The sequence below is a fragment of the Colobus angolensis genome, unplaced genomic scaffold, assembly GCF_000951035.1.
Source record: "Colobus angolensis palliatus isolate OR3802 unplaced genomic scaffold, Cang.pa_1.0 Scaffold91, whole genome shotgun sequence".
NCBI lineage: Eukaryota > Metazoa > Chordata > Mammalia > Primates > Cercopithecidae > Colobus > Colobus angolensis.
The window spans coordinates 7,186,782-7,198,812 of record NW_012123043.1 but is presented as its reverse complement, the minus strand read 5'-3'; the positions used below and the strand labels follow the sequence as shown (position 1 = coordinate 7,198,812).

Below are 12,031 nucleotides of genomic sequence, written 5' to 3'. Positions count from 1 at the left end.
GGCAGGAGGGCAACTACCTCCCAGCTTGAGCTGTCCTAGTCCAGTTTTCCTCAGAGGACAAAAGCTGAGTCCTCCCGTGCAGAGGGACATAAACAAAGACCTCAACATTGCTCTGCAAATAAATAGCAAGTCAGCCAGACTGCTCATTCCAGTCTCCACCGAGGAGATGAGCTTATTTCCCACAAGCTATACCTGTACCTGGATTTCTTTGGGACAGCATGAAGTTGTGAGTTACTTATTTCCTTGGCTGTGCTAACACCTCTGCTGCCCACTTCTGTCTTCTCCCTCGGAGAAGCAAAGCACTGGCAAAAAAGCTGCTGCCAGCCGGCCGTGGTGGCTCACGCCTGTAATCCCAGCACTTTGGGAGGCTGAGGCAGGCGGATCACCTGAGGTCGAGAGTTTGAGACCAGCCTGACTAACATGGAGAAACCCCGTCTCTACTGAAAATACAAAATTAGCTGGTCCTGGTGGCACATGCCTGTAGTCCCAGATACTCAGGAGGCTGAGGCAGGAGAATCACTTGAGCCCACAAGGCGGAGGTTGCTGTAAGCCAAGATGGCACCACTGCACTCCAGCCTGGGCAACAAGAGTAAAACTCCATCTAAAGAAAAAAAAAAAAAAGGCTGCTGCCTTGGTCACTACTTCCCAGCAGGTAAAGGCAGACCTTCCGGCATGGGCTGCTTGGAGAATGGCTCCAAGAAGCAGCAGCTAAAGCCCCGTGAAAGGGTGGCTCAGAAAGGAGGGAGCTCGCTGACCTCCAGATAACAAATATCCTCCTTCAGGCTCTTTTCTCTTTGCCCTCCACTTAAAAAAAAAATTTTTTTTTTTAAACGACAGGGTCTCACTCTGTCGCCCAGGCTGGAGTACAGTGGTGGAAACACAGCTCACTGCAGTCTCCATCTCCAGGGTTCAAGTGATCCTCCTGCCTCAGCCCCCAAATCTCCAGGACTACAGGGGCGCACCACCATGCCCAGCTAACTTTTGTAATTTGTAGAGATGGGGTCTTGTCATTTTTCCCAGGCTATGCCCTCTAGTTTTTATCCCCTAATCTGGGGAGAATAGGAGGGTATGAAAGTGATATCATCCCTCTCTATTTTCTCTTTATTTCAGTTGGTGGTGGGATGGGCTGTTACATCTCTTGTAAGGCTAGTGTTTGGCTGTCACCAGAATGTCTCAGCCTGGTGCCCCTCTCCTTTGGTCTCTCCGTGCCTTCTTCCCCAGATCTTCAGGCCTCTGGTACCCTGGCCCAGGGCCCGTTTCAGGATAAGGAGGAATCCCTTGGTGATGGCGGCTTTCTCAGTGAACACCTCTTCCCCCCACAGGCCCTGACGAACAGCACCATAGAGTATGAGCACCTCGAGTCTGAGGTCTCTGCCCTGCACGATGACCTCTGGGAGCAGCTCAATTTGGACACCCAGGTGAAGAAGGGCCCCTGAGCTGGCAGGGATTGGGATGTGACTAAAGATGAGGAGTTGGCCTTGAGACAAAAGCAAAGGTTCAGCTCATTGATAACAGACTCTAAGTTTCAGGATGAAGATAATGGGACACTTTAGGTTCATCTCACAGGGGAAGGAGCTAAAGCTGAAGCTTGGGAGACATCAGTTAGACACAAGGTGTTTTATGATTGAAAGAATTTTTTTTTTTCTCTTGGGATGGGGTCTTGCTCTGTTGCCCAGGTTGGAGTGCAGTGGCGCAAGCACAGCTCCCTGCAGCCTTGACTGCCCTGGGTTCAAGCAGTCCTCCCACCTCAGCCTCCTGAGTAGTTAGGACCACAGTCATGAACCACCTTGCCTGGCTAGTTTTTTAAATTTTTTATAGAGACAGGGTCTCCTTATGTTGACCAGGCTGGTCTGTAACTCCTGAGCTCAAGTGGTCCTCCTGCCTCAGCCTCCCAAAGTGCTGGAATTACAGACATGAGCCACTGTGCCCAGCAGGATTTAAAAACAGACATGTAAATATAAATAACTCAGGCATTAGAAGAGTGGGCGGTAGGAATTTTTAGATAGGAAAGAGGCTTTTCTTCCTGGGATGGGTTAGAAACAGTCTGCCCGGAGGCAGGAGGATTGACCTGATGATCTTGGGGATTTCTTCCCTCTACCTTTTCTTCACCCAGGCCCTGCCTCTTCTCTAGCTAGTTTGCAAGCCCTGTCTCTCTGATGTAGTTAACAACTGGTTTCCCCCATTTTCTTCTGTTTCCCTCCTGGTAATGCCACTCACCACCCTTACCTTGCAGCTGGTTAGGTAGGATGAAGACCCACCTGGTCCAGAGGACCCAAATACCACGATGTCCCATGGCCAAGCCTCATTTGAAGCACAGACATTTTAGGAGGGGGGATAGGGTTGTGGTCAAGGGCACTAACCTTCGAGTCCAAATAGACCCGTATTTAGATGATGGTCATGCTGCTTACTAAATAGATAGCCTTGGGTGTGAGTCTCTTCATCTCTGAAGAGGGGACAGCTGCTGCCCTTATCTCCTAGAGTCGTGCAGCCGAAATGAGTTAGCACTGTATATGCAAAGTGCTTGGCATAGTGCCTGGTGCTGAGGGATGCTAAATAAATGGGAGGTCTTACCTTTTAGAGTGTCAACTGTAATTGAATTCATGACTCCTCAGGCGTACGCTGGGAGTGGGTGTTAGAAAAGGGCTGTTTGGATGTGAAGAAAAGCAGTAAAATGGAAGCTCTTGCCCCACGAAAACCAGGATACCATAAAGTGTTCGCTTAGATGGGCATTCACTCACAAACCAGCCACGATTCCCCTGGGGGAACTCAGAAGGGTGCGTCCTCAGTCTTGGTTCAGAGACTCAGGCAATTCTGGGGTGCCATCTCCCAGAGGCTGAAGACAGAGGCAGCCCATGGGAAAGATGACTGCTGGAGGGGCATGTATGTGTGTGTGTGTGTGTGTGTGTGTGTGTGTGTGTGTACAGGGTGCCTGCCTCCTGCTAACCCAAAGGGATGTGGGTTCTGAGGGGTCTGGGCTGAGGGAAACTCCTTGTGGCCATTTCCTTTGATTCACTGTGTGGCTGCTTCAGAATGAGGTGCTGAACCGGCAAATCCAAAAGGAGATCTGGAGGATCCAGGACGTGATGGAGGGGCTGAGGAAGAACAACCCCTCCCGGGGCACGGACACTGCCAAGCACAGAGGTGGGTGCCTCCTGTGCCAGCCTCCTAGGCTGCCTGCCTCACCAGGAGTGCTCCAGTATTTCTGGCCTCCATCCCACTCCTGCCAGCTCACACTGTGTTCAGGGCCAGGCAGGGCCTTCTTGGGACGTCAGAATCTTCCCCTGGGTTCTAGGGTGGTAGGTAGGGCTCCCTTACCCCTGACAGAATAGACTAAGTAGACAACTCCGAGACACTGTTGACCCTGACACTCTAAAGTCCTACCCCAAAAAGGTCAAAAGCACCTAAGCCTCCCAACCCCCAAGCACATGGGCCCACTCGTGACCTGTGACCCCTACCTTAGAGTTTTCCTTGAGCCCTGGGACCTCAGACTGGCTTTCCTTGACACCTCAGGGACAACAGTATCATTTCCATCTACCATCTTCCTCACCCAGCACACCTCTCAACAGTCAGCCTGTGGCCCCAGAACCTGTAATGAGTCCCTTTGGCAGGCCCAGGTGGCCCTGAGACACTAAGTCTGCCCTCCCACATCCCTGGATCTGGCTTCTCCCTGCCACCTCCACTCACAGTGCCCATCTATCTACCCACCAGGCTGCACCCCTCCTCCATTGCTCACCCGTCCCCTTCTGTTTCCCCCAAGGAGGACTTGGCCCCTCAGCCACCTACAGCTCCAACAGCCCGGCCAGCCCCCTCAGCTCCGCCAGCCTCACCAGCCCCCTGAGCCCCTTTTCACTGGTGTCGGGCTCTCAGGGGTCCCCCACCAAGCCTGGCTCCAACGAGGTAAGTTGAGAAATGCAGTAGAAGGTAGGTGGGGGAGGGAGGACCAGATCCTCATTTGTCTGAAATTATACAACTTCTGTGCCCATCTCTTCCCCCACAGGCCTCCAGCCCTAGTGCTGGAGCTCTTTGTTTAAGGAGGTCATTCTCACACCCCATTTTGTGAACTTCTCTCCAGGTTTCCCCTTTACCTGTTCTCATCTTCATCTGTCATCTTTAGCTCCCTTTCAGTGAAACCTGTTCCTGGGCACCAAGATGGATAGGAGACAGCACGAGGTTGGATAGGAGACAGTACGCATTTCATAAGAATTTAAATCCAGGATGATTCCAGGATAGCAACAGGGTGAAGGGTCAGTGTGGGGAGCAGTTTCCTAGTCAGTCAATCAGCAAGTGTTTTCTGGGGCTCAACCGTGGGCATGGGGTGCCATGAGGCCCTTTTAGAAAGATACACACATGGCCGGGCGTGTTGGCTCATGCCTATAATCCCAGCATTTTGGGAGGCCAAGGCGGGTGGATCACGAGGTCAGCAGATAGAGACCATCCTGGCCAACACGGTGAAACCCTATCTCTACCGAAAAAAAAAAAAAATACGAAAAATACAAAAATCAGCTGAGCGTGGTGGCGCATGCCTGTAGTCCCAGCTACTCAGGAGGCTGAGGCAGGAGAATTGCTTGAACTGAGGAGGCGGAGGTTTCAGTGAGCCAAGATCGCACCACTGCACTTCAGCCTGGTGACAGAGTGAGACTCCGTCTCAAAAAATAATAATAAAAAATAAAAGAAAGAGGCTAGGTGTGGTGGCTCACACCTGTAATCCCAGCACTTTGGGAGGCCAAGGCAGGCAGATCACGAGATCAGGAAATCAAGACCATCCTGGCTAACATGGTGAAACCCCATCTCTACTAAAAAATACAAAAAATTAGCCGGGCGTGGTGGTGGGTACCTGTAGTCCCAGCTACTTGGGAGGCTGAGGTAGGAGAATGGCATGAACCTGGGAGGCGGAGCTTGCAGTGAGCAGAGATCTTGCCACCGCTCTTCAGGCTGGGTGACAGAGCCAGACTCCGTCTCAAAATAATAATAATAATAATAAAATAAAAAATAAAAAGAGAAGAAAAATAAAAGAAAGATACGCACATGTGCTCAAAGGCTTCACTCAGGGAGCCCAGCATCCTATGGACCAAGACAAATTCATAGGAACGTGACAGCGTATGTCTCAACATTAAGCCACATGGTTCAGAATATAAACACCCTGATGTTCCAACAGAGAACTGGGCCTAAACCAGGCCACAGAGCAGCAAGACAGGGAGAGGAACAAGGAAAAGGCATTCTAGGCAGGAGAGTGGGTGGAAGCAAAGGGGTGGGAGAGGAGCTGTCTGGCATGGGGGCGAGGCAATGAGAGAGCTTTGGGGAAAACTTGGGGAGCAGTGGGGAGTGGTGGACAGGTAGAGGCTGGGTCGAGGAAGGCCTTGAAGGTCAGGCAAAGAGTTAGCTCCGGAGCTGGCACTCTCTTCAGGTCACGGGTGGGAGTGCAGTGGTCCCAGGGGCCCGCCCAGGTCTCCAGCAATGTTGTTGTCTGCCTCCTGCTAATGCTCTTTTCTCCTGCTCTCACAGTGGCTGCTCTTGTTCCTCCTAATGCTCTGGCTTCTGTCTGCCTCAGGAACCTGGCCCGCCTCGGCCTCCCCTCCCCAAAGCCTACGTCCCCCTGGAGTCTCCTCCAGCCGTCCCTCCACTCCCTAGCGAGAGCCGCTTCTGGCCCTACCCCAGCTCCCCTTCCTGGCACCGCAGTGGCGAGACAGCCAGGGGGCAGGTACCCATCACCCTTGGGTCCTGGAGGGTGGGGCAGGGGACAATGGGCAGAGGGCCAGGCCAGGGGGCAAGGCAGGGCCCTGGAGTCATTTTCCCCATTAATTTTCCCAAAGTTCGGTTTCTACGGTGCCCCTGCTCAGCTGGACTCTGGGATAAGGAAAGGATAGTTGAAGCCATCACACAGGCCATCTTTCTGTGCCTTTTTGCTTTCTGTAGGTGATGGGGACATGAGTTACTGCTCCAACCTCAGGCTCATGGGAAGCCAGTGTTTGTGGGTGCTGGTATTATGCCCCACTCCCTACCAACATGACCAGCCAATGGGAACTGAGTGACACTCCCAGCAGTGCCATTCCGATCCCTTCGTGTGTCCATCCCAGGCCCCACTCCGCCCATGCTATCTCTCTGCCTCCACCTTGTATTGTGTCCTCGCTGGGTTTCATGAGTTCCTGGAGTATAAGGATACAGGCCCTCTTCTCTCCTGTTCTGGCCTATTGTCTCACCTGCATCCCTAGCCAAGATCCAGGAGCTATGCAGTTAGGTTTGGAAGAGGTTGTGTGGTGAGTAGAAAGAGTCCTGTACCTAAAATTGGAAAACTCATATGCTCATCTAGGTTTAGCTATGTATAATTTGCATAACCCTTGAGGGTTTGCCTGGTGAGATGGGCAGAGCAGGTAATGTTACCTGTATGTGACAGACGAAGAAAGGGGACCTCTGTTCTCTAGTTGGGCTAGAACTGGAGTTGCTGACCTTTAGCCTGGTCTTCTTTCTGTATTCTTCTTCTCACTGAGGCTTAGATTCTTCAACTGTACCATGGGAGCAGTGGCTCAGATGATGGCTGAGGTCTCTTCTAGTCTCATGATTTTGTGAGCCCACACACTAAGTGCCCTTTTCATTTCCCTAGAATCCTGGTACCAAGACCCGCCTGGTTCTGTTTGCTCATGTCTTGGGTAGGATTCCCTACAGGATCCTCAGAGACCCTCCACTGGCCATTCCTTGACTCTGGCTCACAGCAAGTCTGTGGTTCTTAGTGTCAGCCAAAGCAAATGGTCAGGTTGAGGGGCCTCCTAGGGGCTATGAGCTCTCATTCCCCAAGATGGCCCATCATTGACCCTCCTTAAAGTGCATGGATGGGAGGCTCCAGTGCATCCCTGTCCGCCTCCCAGGTGGCACACATAGAATTTCCTTGTTCCCTATATCTGCAAGGGTTTGAGCTTCAACCATTGCAAAACAAAGAAACATCACTGGGGGCCAAGTTCCTGACAGCCATACTAACATCAGTCATCTTCTCGCCCTTTCTCTCCAGCCCAAGGCAAGCTACGAACAAAGCAAGAAAGACCCCCACCAGACATCACCCCTGGACACCCCCAGAGACATCAGCCTTGTGCCCACCAGACAAGAGGTAGAGGCAGAGAAGCAGGCAGCTCTCAACAAAGGTACTTTGTGACCCATCTTCCCCTAGAAGTAAGGCAAGGATGCTCAGGGAGGAGCCCTCGCTGCTCATTCACACCCAAAGCCCGGTGCCATACCCTGAGCTTTTTATTCTCGGTGGAGAGTGGGGCTGAGCCTGTCTCTGAGAAGTTGGCTTCCTGCCTTCCTGCTCTCCATGAGGCCCACTGGCTACTCTGTCTTTCTGCAGTTGGTGTTGTGCCCCCTCGGACAAAATCGCCCACTGACGACGAGGTGACCCCATCAGCAGTGGTGAGGAGGAATGCCAATGGGTTCACCAATGGACTCTCCTCCCAGGTGGGTACTTCTGAGAGCTCATGCAGGCCTGAGCTGGGCTGCGAGCCCAGGGGCCTGTGTGTGTACCCACCCATCTCCCTCTGCTGTTCAAGAAACTCAGGGCTGGAGAGGAAGGTGGAACATGTGCGAGGTGGGGCAAGAGCCCCACTGGAGGAGGAGCTCTCCTGCAGGGAGATGTGTCAGGGGATGAGGAAGCTATGCTGCATTAGTCAGGGTTCTCTAGAGGGACAGAACTAATAGGATATATTTTTAATATATATATATTATATATATATAAAGGGGAGTTTATTAAATATTAACTTATATGCTCACAAGGTCCCACAATAGGCCATCTGCAAGCTGAGGAGCAAGGAGAGCCAATCCGAGTCCCAAAACTGAAGAACTTGGAGTCCAGTGTTCCAGGGCAGGAAGCATCCAGCACGGGAGAAAGATGTAGGCTGGGAGGCTAGGCCAGTCTCTCCTTTTCATGTTTTTCTGCCTTCTTTATATTCACTGGCAGCGGATTAGATTGTGTCCACCAGATTAAGGGTGGCTCTGCCTTGCCCAGCCCACTGACTCAAATGTTAATCTGTTTTGGCAATACCTTCACAGACACACCCAGGATCAATACTTTGTATCCTTCAATCCAGTCAAGTTGACACTCAGTATTAATCATCACAAGTCCACCCCTTGTCAACTTGAACCCATACACATCTCCTGAGATCATACATAATCTTCAAATAAAGGCAATAATAAGGTCATAATTACACCTAACATAATACGACTATCCTTCATACAACCGGAAACACACCAATCCCCAACCCAAATACTATTACATAAAGTTAACAATACTTAAATGCTGATGTGAGGTCACTAAATCCTATGTCATATGATAAAGGAAAAAGAAATAAAATATTTTCCTTAGCACAAGTGTATACATGCACAAACATATTTTTAGCAAAAGAGGGAGGAAATACTCATGACCATTACAGTCCCTGCTTCTGCAGCTGGTCACGTGGTCGTAGCTGGTATTGATGACCACTTTCTTCTGCTATCCATTCTGTATTCCCTCTACCTTCAGCAAGCACCTCAGCAGGTCATGGTGTTTTTCCTGGTGGAGTGACCAAACCTTCATTCCTGAGGGGTCTGGGCCATTTGTAGTCCTGCCTGGATTAAGCTGTTGTAGTTTCCCATTGACCTTAATCACAGGATCTCTTAATACTAAGAGATGCCCTAATGGATCTCCTGTATTCCATGCATATTCTTCCTTACTTCCATTGTGGAGCAGTAGACTGATTTCATCTTGGCAGTCCGGGTCAGTCACCCCAGCCAACACTATAACTCCCTTCTTAGCCTGTTGATTTAAAGGTAGGAGGAGCCCAAAGTGTCCAGGTGGCAATCTTAACTTCCAGTTTAATGGAATTGTTGTGTCTCCTGGTAGCATATCGAGGGCTCAGTGTTGGTTTCTGCTGCTGGCAAATTGGGCACTCAGCAGTGGCCATAGCCAGGGCAGCGTTGGTGAGTGGGAGTCCATGTTGCTGAGTCCATGCATAACCCCCATCCCTGTCACCATGGCCACTTTGTTCATGGACCCATTGGGTGGCTGGGAAAAGAGGCTGAGTGGTGTCCACAGAATGAGTCATCCTATTCATCCTGGATGGATCCTGGATAATAATCCTATCCAGAATTATTAAAATTCTCCTCTGCTGAGGTCATCCGTTGGTGAGCACTCACATAGTATACAAATATCTTCATGGTTTTTGACCCCTCACAGAGGTCCATCCACATACCTCTTCCCCAATTTCTTTGTCACCAATTTTCCAATCATACTTCTTCAAAGTCCCTGACCATCCAGCCAAACCATTGGCTACAGCCCATGAATCAGTATATAATCACACATCTGGCCATTTCTCCTTCCATGCAAAGTGAACAGCCAGGTGCACTGCTTGAAGTTCTGCCCACTGGGAAGATTTCCCTTCACTGCCCTCCTTCAGGGATGTCCTAGAAAGGGGCTGTAGTGCTGCAGCTGTCCACTTTCAGGTGGTGCCTGCATATCGTGCAGAACCATCTGTGAACCAGGCCCTAGTCTTCTCTTCCTCTGTCAACTGATCATAGGGAACTCCCCATGAGTCCATCAGTGCAGGGTAGGGGAGAGAAGGCACGGTGGCAGGAGTGGAGGTCATAGGCATTTGAGCCACTTCCCCATGTAACTTACTTGTGCCTTCAGGACCTGCTCGAGCCCGATCACGTATATACCACTTCCATTTGATGATGGAATGCTGCTGTATGTGCACCATCCACTTTATGGCTAGATGGACCAGAAAGCACCCAGTTCATGATAGGCAGTTCAGGTCACATGGTGACTTGGTGACCCATAGTCAAACATTCAGTTTTCACCAAAGCCCAGTAACAGACCAAGAGCTGTCTCTCAAAAGGAGAGTAGTTATCTGCCGAACATGGCAGGGCCTTGCTCCAAAATCCTAGAGGCCTCTGCTGTGATTCATCTATGGCAACCTGCCAGAGGCTCCAAAAACATCCCTATCTGCCACTGACACCTCAAGCACAGTTGGATCTGCTGGGTCATATGGCCCAAGTGGCAGAGCAGCTTGCTCAGCAGCCTGGACCTATTGCAGAGCCTTCTTCTGTTCTGGACCCCACTCAAAACTGGCAGCCTTTCAGGTCACTCGATAAATGGGCCAGAGCAACACACCAAATGAGGAATATGTTGCTTCCAAAATCCAAGTAGGCCTGCTAGACTTGTGCCTCTTTCTTGGTTGTAGGAGGGGCCAAGTGCAGCAACGTATCCTTCACCTTAGAAGGAATATCTCAACAGGCCCCACACCACTGTACCCCTAGAAATTTTACTGAGGTAGAAAGTCCCTAAATTTTAGTCAGATTTATTTCCCATCCTCTGACATGCAAATGTCTTGTCAATAAGTCCAGTGTGTTTGCTACTTTTTGCTCACTGGATCCAGTCAGGATAAGGTCATCAATGTAATGATGTGATATCTTGCAGAAGTGAAAAGCTATCAAGGTCTTCCTGAATAAGATTATGACACAAAGCTGGAGAGTTGATACACCCCTGAGGTAGGACAGTAAAGGTATGTTGCTGGCCTTGCCAGCTGAAGGCAAATTGCTTCTAGTGGGCCTTATGGACAGGAATGGAAAAAAGGGCATTTGCCTTGTCAATGGCTGCATACCAGATACCAGGAGATGTGTGAATTTGCTCAAGCAATGAAACCACATCTGGTACAGGCAGTTGCAGTTGGAATCACCACTTGGTTAAGCTTACGATAATCCATTGTCATCCTCCAAGATCCATCTGTCTTCTGCACAGGCCAAATGGGAGAGTTGAATGGGGATGTGGTGGGAATCATCACCCCTGCATCTTTCAAGTCCTTGATGGTGGCACTATCTCCTCAATCCCTCCAGGGATGTGATACTGTTTTTGATTTACTATTTTTCTAGATAGAGGCAGCTCTAATGGCTTCCATTTGGCCTTTCCCACCATAATAGCCCTCACCCTACCAGGGAGCCCATGTAGGGGTTCTTCCAGCTGCTAAGTATATCTATGCCAATTATGCATTCTGGCACTGGGGAAATGACCACAGGATGAGTCTGGGAACCCTCTGGACCCACTGTAAGTCAGACCTGAGCTAAAACTCCATTAATTACCTGACCTCTATAAGCCCCTACTTTAACTGGAGGACCACAGTAACATTTTGGGTCCCCTGGAATCAACATCAGCTCAGAGCCAGTGTCCAGTAGTCCTCGAAATATCTAATCACTTCCCTTTCCCCAAGGCACAGTCACCCTGGTAAAAGGCCAGAGGTCTCCTTGGAGAAGGATGGAAGAAAGATTCACTGCATAATTTGTCGGTAATGTAGTGGGGTCCTTCCTCAAGAGGACCCTGCCTCCCCTTCATTCAAGGGATTCTGCATCTGTAAACTGGCTTAAGTCTGGAAATTGACTGAGAGGCTATGATTCTCTGTTTTTATAATTCAAATTAGTCTTTTGTCCATTTGACTTGGAAGTTTTCTGCTTGATAAATTAAGTAGGAATGCAGTAGGCTTCCTACCAATTTCACTTCTAGGAATACCAGGATTAATTAGCCAATAACAGAGGTCTACACGAGTCAGACTATTCTGATTGCTGTTTTGCCTCTGCTGTCCATTACAGTAGCTACACTCACCTTGCCTTTGATGGTTGAGTGCCACCACTTGGACCCTGCCACCTCGGGATCCAATTATTCCCATTGTATTTAAATTTTGTAGTTGAGTGACTGCAGTTCCCACCATTAGATCTGACATGCAGAAAACAGCAATTATAGGGCTCTTCAAAGATGCAAGTGCTGCCCTCACAAATCTGTTTCATAATGCATTGGTCAAGGGTGTATCTTCTGGACTCTCCTAGCTGGAATGAGTAGGTCTAAAGTGACTAATCCACTCCACCATCCCAGTCTCCCTGAGCCTTTGGATCCCTTCCTCTACGTTAAACCAAGGGAGAGCAGGCATTTCCAGCTTGTTCACAGTGGGCCATCTTTTAATCCATATTTCAGCTAACCAAGCAAATAAACTATTAGAACCTTTTTTAACTCCCTGAGCTGCAACAT

The 12,031-nt window shown here is 49.9% G+C and overlaps 1 protein-coding gene across 2 annotated transcripts in view; it reads left to right on the top strand.

Moving 5' to 3' along the window:
* PLEKHA6 (pleckstrin homology domain containing, family A member 6) overlaps positions 1–12,031 on the top strand; it is a 157,710-nt gene that overhangs the window by 128,020 nt on the left and 17,659 nt on the right. For both annotated transcript variants that reach the window (XM_011931831.1, XM_011931832.1), the window contains 5 exons: positions 1,323–1,418; positions 3,030–3,141; positions 3,758–3,897; positions 7,001–7,130; positions 7,334–7,440. In XM_011931831.1, the coding sequence (XP_011787221.1) occupies positions 1,323–1,418; positions 3,030–3,141; positions 3,758–3,897; positions 7,001–7,130; positions 7,334–7,440 (585 nt within the window). The remainder of the gene's footprint in view (positions 1–1,322; positions 1,419–3,029; positions 3,142–3,757; positions 3,898–7,000; positions 7,131–7,333; positions 7,441–12,031) is intronic.